The sequence below is a fragment of the Myotis davidii genome, unplaced genomic scaffold (assembly GCF_000327345.1).
Source record: "Myotis davidii unplaced genomic scaffold, ASM32734v1 scaffold533, whole genome shotgun sequence".
Lineage (NCBI taxonomy): Eukaryota > Metazoa > Chordata > Mammalia > Chiroptera > Vespertilionidae > Myotis > Myotis davidii.
The window spans coordinates 514,802-524,423 of record NW_006285996.1 but is presented as its reverse complement, the minus strand read 5'-3'; the positions used below and the strand labels follow the sequence as shown (position 1 = coordinate 524,423).

Below are 9,622 nucleotides of genomic sequence, written 5' to 3'. Positions count from 1 at the left end.
AAGATGGCCCTGGCCAGTGCTGCTAAGTGTTTAGAGCGTTGGCCAGCATACCGAAGTTTTGCAGGTTCAATTCCCGGTCAAGGGCACATCCCTGGGTTGCAGGTTTAATCCCTGGCCGTGGTTGGGGTATGTGCAGGAGGCAACCAATCAATGTATCTTTCTCACATCAATGTTCCTCTCTTTCTATCTCTCTCCCCTCTCCCCCTGTCCCTTCCACTCTCTCTAAAATCAATGGAAAAAATATCCTCTGGTGAGGATTATCAAAATCAGACTTGGAAATACTTTTAAAAACTTAAACCTGCCTGTCTATAACTTAACTTTCCATCCTCTTGTAGTGCCCGTATCAACATGTCATTTCCTTCCCCATTCCATAAATGGGAGAACAATAGTGGTCACAAACAAAGGGAGAACTTTCCTAGCAACTGGGTCCCAATCTCTTTTGTGAGAAGATATTTTTTTAAATCTGTCTAAAGCTTTGAAGTTAGAAATCAAGTTTATAAATCTGGAAGACCAGAAAGGTTAACAAGGTTTGAATACTCCAAGCAGCAAAGAAATCTTAGCTGGAAACAGCCCCACAGCTCCCTCCCTGTAGACAGTGGTATTTTAAGTGAAGAGTTAGCAGAACAACACTTTCAACCATGCTGTACTTCTGGGAAAAATCTCAGGGGCCGTGGAAGAAGCACATGGCAGCTGTTTTCAGCCCCATATCCCTTACTGATTAAAAACTGTAAGTCACAAAGTCATGGCAACAAATTCTATCATATAGCCCATGAGCCACAATTGCCTGTCTTCCAAACTAACTGGCTGATTTCCTCCAAGTGAGGCCATTTAAACTATTTAAAACACCAATGTAAAATAAAACATCATTGTAGGTATGATTATAATTTGCTATGTTTCCTTGAAAACCCTGTTTTGGCATTCTAAGGAAAACAGCAATCCAGCACCTCTCCACTTGCTAAGGCTATAACAAGAAACTTTTATCCTATAGAATTTATAACCTAATTATTATTTTTGGTGCTTTAGCAAACTTAGAGTTCTCTTACACAGTATCATCTTTATTTAGCACTACAATGAAATTCTAGCTTCTCTCAAAATTACGTCATTAATCAAAGAAATCCTCCTGCCAAAATGCCTTTATATGTATGTGCCTATACATAAATGCTGTATTCCCCAATATTATTATAGGTAACAAGGTTTCACCTAACGCTTCATCAAACCTTGTTTTTGCTGATAGATTCTGATGCTCCAAGTAACGACTGAATGCAGGCAGACAAGGCTTCCTGTGATAATCCTTGGAACACTGCCCTCTGGTGAAATAAAAGAGAAACATCACCCTGTAGCACTTGACAAACAAAAAAAAGATCATAGGTTGAGTACAAGGAGGGATTGGAATCATTTATATTACTGGCAACATTCCTCCTGGAATTTCCTATTCTAGATCAACCTTTCTAGACCAACACAAAGTTTCGTAATTTGCATTTCTCGAAACACTCCTGCGGCCCTTTCCTGATATTTCCAGAGCACCTATTTCATGCCAAACTTTGTGCAGGTGCTAGAAGCACAACCAGTGGTAGGGAGACAAGGCTGACATAGTTCTGACCTTATAGAGCTCTCACTCCAATATGATCTCATGTTGCAGGTTGTTTTTTAAAAATTATAAAGCCAAGCCAGCCAGCGTGGTTCAGTGGTTGAGCATCAACCTGTGAGCCAGGAGGTCAAGGTTCGATTTCCGGACAGGGCACATACCTGGGTTGCAAGCTTGATCCCCAGTGAGGGGCATGCAGGAGGCAGCCAATCAATGATTCTCTCTCATCATTGATGTTTCTAATCTCTGTCTCTCCCTCTCCCTTCCTCTCTGAAATCAATAAAATAAAAATTTAAAAAAATACATCTATAAAGCCAATTTTAAAACAAACCCTCAGTAAATCTACTTCTAAAAATTTATCCCAAGTAATTAACGGATAGTGTATTGTAAGAGTCATGTATGTAGCTCTTCATCACAGTATTATTTAAAAGAACAAAAAACTGAAATAACTTAAATGTTCAATAATGAAGAGGCTGACAAATAAAATACTAGTAAACCTAAATTATAGAACACTGTGCATGAAATCAAAAAAAATGCTAAAGGAGGTCATGTAATCTTATAAAATATAATTAAGTTTTAAAAATCAGGTTACAAAATAGAATGTTAAACAAGATTCCTTTTTTTTAATCTTTATTGTTGAAAGTATTACATGTCCCCTTCTTTCCCTCATTGACTCCCTCCAGCCTGCCCTCCCCACACCCCAGGCCCTCACTGCCCTGTTGTCTGTGTCCTTGGGCCATGCATACATGCACCCACCCACCACCATTAACTTATGATTCTTAACTTAATTCTGTCATTTCTCTATCTTCCCAGAGGTGTGGCATGCTGGTCTGGGCAGGGACGCGTGTCAGTATCCTTGCTTCCCTCCCTGTATCCATTCCACCCAAGATGGACTTGAGATAGGTGAGTATGAGAAAAAAATTTATTAGGCCACAGTCCTGGGCCCTGGTCTCATTCTTTATGCTATGGTCTTTTTGGTCCCTCTCTTCTGTATCCATGTTGCTGTAGTAAGAAGAGATTAGGGCTCCCTTTGCTAGGTCACCGACCCTACTTTAAGGAAGACTGAAGACCCTCTCTTTCCCCTACTCAGCCTTCATGGGGTTTTGACTGGATTTTTCTTTCCTCGCCTTTGATGGGTAAGATAGAGAGGGATAAGATTGATTGTAGCCAGGTGAAAAAATAATAGGCAGGCCTAGGGCATAAAGTAAATGCAGGCACAGCGGTGTCCTCGGGCCTACCTGCTGTTTGGCTAAAATCCCTGTTAAGGACTTAAGAGGCTTCACTAGGGCCTGTGATGACAATGGGTTCTGTGTGGAATATACCCCCTGCACATTTCCCTTGGGAGCCCGGCTCCACTGTAGGACGTTTCAGAATCCCAGCATAATACCATCATTCAACACGCCTACTGGGGAACCTGGGGAAAAGTAATGCCAGTGTCCAAACCTCCCTCTGGAAGAGACCTCATCAGCTGGGCAAAAAGGCTGAGACATCTAACTCTGTACTCTGTAGAGGAGACCTGGCCTCACCTCTAAAAGTCCCAAAACTGGGCAAAAGGCACTTCATGGTTGAATTTCAAAATCTCCAAGCAAAAAACCCAGTAACTGTGCCGTTTACAATAGATATTGAGTAGCGTGTGCTATACTGAGCCAATGAAACAGCTGTGCAACTTTGTCAGGCCTACGCTGAGATGGAGCATCTTCATAGTGAGAGGAAGGCACATATCCCTTTGACCCATACACTTAAGAAACAGAGGCATCTGGACAACAACTACATGACTTGTATTTAGTAACTTCTCTATATGCTATTTGGGTTATAACAATCAAATTAATTTTTTTTAATGAATTAAAACCACTGAATTTTGACCTAGTTGGTATGGCTCAGTTGGTCCTATCCACCAAAAGGTGGTAGGTTCAATTCCCGGTCAGGGCACATACCCAGATTTCGGGTTCAATCCCTAATCTGTGTGGGAGGCAACCAATGTTTCTCTCTCACTTATCTCCCCCCCGCCCACCCCCCCCGGCCTTCTCCCACTCTCTAAAATCAATAAAAATTAAAAACACTGAATTTTACAAACTATTTTGGTTCAGCAACAAACACTAGCCATAAATAACTGTAGACAAATCTGATCTTTCAGGGACTGATAATCAAAATCTGAAATGCTTAAAGTAACTGTTACCTGAAATGAATGCACAGTATCAGCTGGTGCTGGAAAAAAAAAAAAAAAGTAGGGGGGAGAGGGTACTGCTAATTTCAGCAAATAACTAAAATCAGTCCATGATTAGAAAAATATGTAGTCTTAATACTACTTGTTAAGGAAAGTGACTTAAACTGAGTGCAAAACTAAATTAAAGTAGTTGCATTTAATATTTAATCTAAATACTAAATGTATATTATATCTATGTAACATTGGACAGATCACTTAACTTTCTACATCTCTTTTTCTTCACCTACAAACTAAGACAAATGAATTAAGTTGTAGTTCTGAATTTATTTGTGATTACAGACTCCTATGAGAATCAATACAAGCTATAGCCCTTCTCCTCAGAAAAACACAAATACAAGCATACATACACAATTTTACCCACAACATCAAGGTGTTCACAGACTGCCCAGAGCCCAATAGTGGAGTCTAAGGGTCTACAGAATGCTCAGGTTAAGAATTCTTAAATTATTGATCTTAAATTTTACCTAAAAAAAAAACCCATATGATTCTAATACCAAACAAACTACTGTATCAAGATCTTAAAATACACTTTAAAAATATTTCTAATGAGCCCAGCTGGCATGGCTCAGTGGTTGAGTGATGACCTATAAACCACAAGGTTCAATTCCAGGTCAGGGCACATGCCTGAATCCTCAGTGTGGGGTGTGCGGGAGGCAGCTGATCCATGATTCTCTCTCATCATTGATGTTTCTGTCTCTCTCTCCCTCTCCCTTCCTGTCTGAAATCATTAAAAATAGATTTTTAAAAAATATTTCTAGCCCTAGCCAGTTCGGCTCAGTGGATAGAGAGAGTATCAGCCTGCGGAGCAAAGTGTCCCAGATTTGATTCCAGTCAAGGGCACGTACCTTAGTTGCAGGCTCCTCCCTGGCCTGGGCTCTGGTCAGGGCTTGTGCAGGAGGCAACCAATCGATGTGTTTCTCTCACATCGATGTTTTTTCTGTCTTTCCCTCTCTCTTCCACTCTCCCTAAAAATCAATGAAAAAATATCCTCGGGTGAGGATTAACCAAAAAATAATAATATATACAGATATATATGAAAGCAATTTATAGTACAGATAAGGATAAAGCAATTTACACGTACATCTATGCATCTGTACAATTTAGAGAGACAGACAAGAGTTCGTCGAACTGTAGGATACCACATTCCATGAAGATCTGCTGGAGAAATTGTGGTCTGTGGTCTAGGAGTGAGGGATTCTGTTGAACCTAAAAACCCAAATGCAAAAGAAATCACATTACACTCACATGTAGATTTGTCTTATTTACACAGCAACTATAAACTGTTCTCATTAGCTACCATTAGCTGGAGGCATCCACTTGCTCTAACCTCATCTTCAATCAAGAATGCCATAAGAAACCTAAAACAGTGACAGATAAGATTTAATACAGTATGTACATACTAGAGGACTGATACATGGATTTGTGCACCAGTGAGGTCCCTCAGCCTGGCCTGCGGGGATTGGGCGAAAACCAGCCGGGTGCTGGTTTTGTCCAGGGTGTGTCCGGCCAATCTCGCCCAGTCCTGATCGGGGCCAATCAGGGCCGGGGAGGGACCACAGGAGGGCTCCAGGCTTGTCTGGCCTGTCTCACCCAGTCCCGATTGGCTGGACCCCAGCAGCAAGCTAACCTACCAGTCAGAGCATCTGCCCCCTGGTGGTCAGTGCGCATCATAGCAACTGGTCGAACAGTTGAACGAATGGTCAGACACTTAGCATATTAGGCTTTTATTATATAGGATGTATGTATTCATGTGTGCTCTCACATACTCAACCTAATTGCTTTTCCCAAACTGTGATCAATAATCTTTATGGAGTAGGTGAACAGTATACACGTTACAGAATACCGTGCAGTCATTAAAAAGGAGGCAGATCTATATATAGTCACATGGGAGCAAGTGGGAATTCATGGAGGTCAGGGAATGACAAACAAACAAAGCAATGTTAAACAGGAATATTAGTCAAAGCTAGTTTGTCTGACAGCTTGCCTTCCATGCTTTAAGCGGTATCATTTATAGACCTTCCCAACTCCAAAGATCTTCACTTCCATCCCTCATGACCTACCGCACAGATTTTCTTGACTTTGTTTCAAAATCACTTTCTACAGACTTTCTTATTATATTCCAAACTACCTCACCTCTTAATTGTTAAATCTTAGAATCCTACTCTCTGACCACAACATCTTCGTGATTTTCTATTTTTCACCTGTTTACTCAAAATACACTGTCGACTCCTCCTCCTTTGGCTTCAATCACACCCTAGACTCAGTGATGGCGAACCTATGACACGCGTGTCAGAGGTGACACGCGAACTCATTTTTTTGATTTTTCTTTGTTAAATGGCATTTAAATATATAAAATAAATATCAAAAATATAAGTCTTTGTTTTACTATGGTTGCAAATATCAAAAAATTTCTATGTGACACAGCATCAGAGTTAAGTTAGGGTTTTTCAAAATGCTGACACGCCGAGCTCAAAAAGTTCGCTATCACTGCACTAGACCTTTGCCTGCTTCTGACCGCTCTGGCTACTCTTTCTCAGTGAGCCCATAACATTCCTCTACCTCCATTTGCTCCTTAATGTCAGCATCTGCTGAGACACCCTCCCCAGACCTGCTATTATTACTCTACTCTCTGTCCTGGGGTGATCAACTACCTCAATCTTTATCTCTAAACCAGTCACCCTCTTTATAGCTCTAGAGTAGCCTTTCCAACAGAAATATAATGTGAGCCATAAATGTGGCATTAAATGCTAGAGGGGAAAAAGTAAAAAGAAACAAGAGCAATTAATTTTAATACATTTTACTTAATCCAATATATCTAAAATATAATCATTGTAACATGCAATCAATGTAGAAATTACTAATAAGATATTTTCCATTCTTCATTTTATATTAAGTCTTTGAAATCTGGTGTGTATTTTATGCACTTGTCCACATTCAGACTAGCCATATTTCACATATTTCATGCCAGGTGGCTACCATACTGGACAACACAGTCCTAGATCCATATAGCACAGATGCTCTGTGTTGTTCCATATGGACCTTACTCAATCTTCCTCAGCCCCACACCTAGAGTGTCATCAAATTCTATTGATTCAAACCTCAACCACATCTTTTATCTATACACTTCTCTTCATCCCCATCACACCCTGGTTCAAACCACCTTTCTTTCAAAAGAAACAACCTCCTAACCAGTCTCTACAGTTCTGCCAACAATACCTTATTATAAAGCCAGGTATCAGTTAAAGAATAGGCTTTTGTGGGGGGAAGGGAACACATACAAGGCCAGCGTTGGTAAGACAAAAATGTATTCTAGTCTCTCCAATAACTCTTGAGGAGATTTACTAGGATTAAGGTGTATACTAGGACTAAGATATACACTAGCACCAAGATATATACTGGTACCAAGAGGTACACTAGGACGTGGCATAGATTCTATTTCAGAGGACAAAATTCCAACCCCCTGTGGGTCTCTCTTCCTAGCAAGCATAATAAAATAGTTTGGGGACCACCTCACCAGTGGTCCGTGAGGTCTGAAAGGTTGGCGACCGCTGGTTTGGGGAATACCCAAGCTGCTCAGCAACCTGGATTTGGGGTACCAACTGTTTATAGAGTTGACTCAGAATACTTAACACATTGCGGGACAGTAGTTTATTGCTAGCTTTACCACGTGGCCAGATAAGTTTCTATTGAACGAGTGCAAAAAAACATTTTACATAAATGTTAAAGGCACGCTTTAAAATTAAATACCCATGGCATTTTGAAGTTATTTATTACATGTTCTTACAAGCTAGTATCTTTTTAAAGTATGATACTTTGTAAAACACTGTGTAATATGAAGCAAGAATTCTCATGATCCGTCTGCAATGTGTTCATAATGCCCTAAACCTGGGGATTTGGGAGCAGCTGGGGGTCTTTAAAGTCCATGAAGTTTCAGTGTCCCCCACTCACAGCCTGTACTATGGAGAGCTGAGCGTTAGCGTTACCTTTACATCTAGGGGTGGGGAGAAAGGATGCCTTACCCAGGATTATTATTGGACAAGTTTGCTCCTTGCATAATCCAAGTCCAAGATATCCCCTACATTTCCGTTACTTTTTTCTACCCCAGTCCCAGGCACTGGCTTTCCAGAGCAGCCACAGTCTTCCAATCCCACATGCCACCCTCCATCCCATTCTATCTTAACCTTACTTCACCTGGCTTTCTCACACTCATCTTTATAAACACTACAGCTTTCAGACACCACACCTCTCACCAAACCAACCTTCCTGCACTCAAATTTCATCTCCCCTCATAATTTTTTTCCCCTTCATAATTTTGATGGTCCTCTTCCATGGTCTAAGAGTGCCCTTTAGCCTGTCACCACTGAATTACTAGTATGTCTGTGGGTTGTCCATCTTTCCCCACTAAAGAGTGGGCTCCACAAAATCACAAGCTGTTTTTCATGCCTGGGATATGACAAGTCCTCAATCAAAGTTTTTCAAATGAATACATAAAAGTTGGAAGCTAAAATATTATAACATACCAGATTTTCTCAGATTATTAGACTCTGTTTCTTCTAACCGAACATCTGAAAATGAAGCTTCTGAAGGTACCTTCTTCTGTTCATCTTTTAAACTCTGTGCAATTTCCTACATAGAGAAATCGGAAGAAACATTAAAGTGTAGTTTTCAGCTGCTTGGCAATATGAACATAACTATTTCTATAAAGTAAGAAATACTAATAAATAAATGGACTAGTTAAGAGAACTGTACCAAAACAAAACATGGAAAAAATTAAATTAGTATATACTGTGTCTCTGTTCTCAAAAGCACATACCTAGCCTTTTCTGAACCACTAATTTCAGAACTCTACAAGATACCCAGTAAGAGCTCGAATATACAAGATTCATATAAGAAACATAATTTTCAACTTTAAGTTCAGAAACAAAGTATTCAAATTTAAAATATCATAAAGAAAACAAGGGAGGGAGGAATGGGAGAGAGCACAGATCAGGCTGAGAAACATGCATAGTCCTCACCATATCCACTTTGTGGCCTTAAGAATCAAGGTAACTCCTGCAAATGGACTATCCATCTGCTCCCTGGAGTTACTATTAGCAATCCCCAGACACCAAAAGATAATTTCTACTACAAACCTGCAGAATAATAAAAGCTGGAAAAAAACAATCCCAATACCATGTGCCCTAACCTACCATATACCTGATCCCAATAGGGCTGATTTTACATACTATTTTTTAAAGTAATATATAAATAATTAATATAACTACCCAAAATATTATAAATTTAAATAGAAGTCAGAAGAAAGAAAGTTTAGGAAACCATTATTAAACAATAAGTAACAGCATGAAACTAAATAGGCTGGCATGTTTCAAGCCTATTAGCTTTAAGACAAACATACCTATCACCACACACTTGTCAGGCTAAGCACTGAAACAGTTTAAGTTAAAATGCTGGTGAAAATCTGGAGCAACAAGAATGGGCTGGTGTATACACACATATATTTCTTTGCTATGTCAGCTGAGAAGTCCCAGAACCACCAACACCCTATAGCACAGTGATGGCGAACCTTTTGAGCTTGACGTGTCAGCATTTTGAAAAACCCTAACTTAACTCTGGTGCTGTGTCACATATGGAAATTTTTTTATATTTGCAACCATAGTAAAACAAAGACTTCTATTTTTGATATTTATTTTATATATTTAAATGCCATTTAACAAAGAAAAAACAACCAAAAAAATGAGTTCGTGTGTCACCTCTGACACGCGTGTCATAAGTTCGCCATCACTGCCCTACCCTGTGGTGTTAACCTGTGGTGT

General features: G+C 39.8%; 1 protein-coding gene across 1 annotated transcript in view; it reads right to left on the bottom strand.

The window, feature by feature from the left end:
- COG3 (component of oligomeric golgi complex 3) overlaps positions 1 to 9,622 on the bottom strand; it is an 85,742-nt gene that overhangs the window by 31,908 nt on the left and 44,212 nt on the right. The window contains exons 14-16 of the mRNA XM_006757185.2: positions 8,330 to 8,435; positions 4,891 to 5,015; positions 1,218 to 1,307 (exon numbers count right to left, since the gene is read on the bottom strand). Of these exons, the coding sequence (XP_006757248.1) occupies positions 1,218 to 1,307; positions 4,891 to 5,015; positions 8,330 to 8,435 (321 nt within the window). The remainder of the gene's footprint in view (positions 1 to 1,217; positions 1,308 to 4,890; positions 5,016 to 8,329; positions 8,436 to 9,622) is intronic.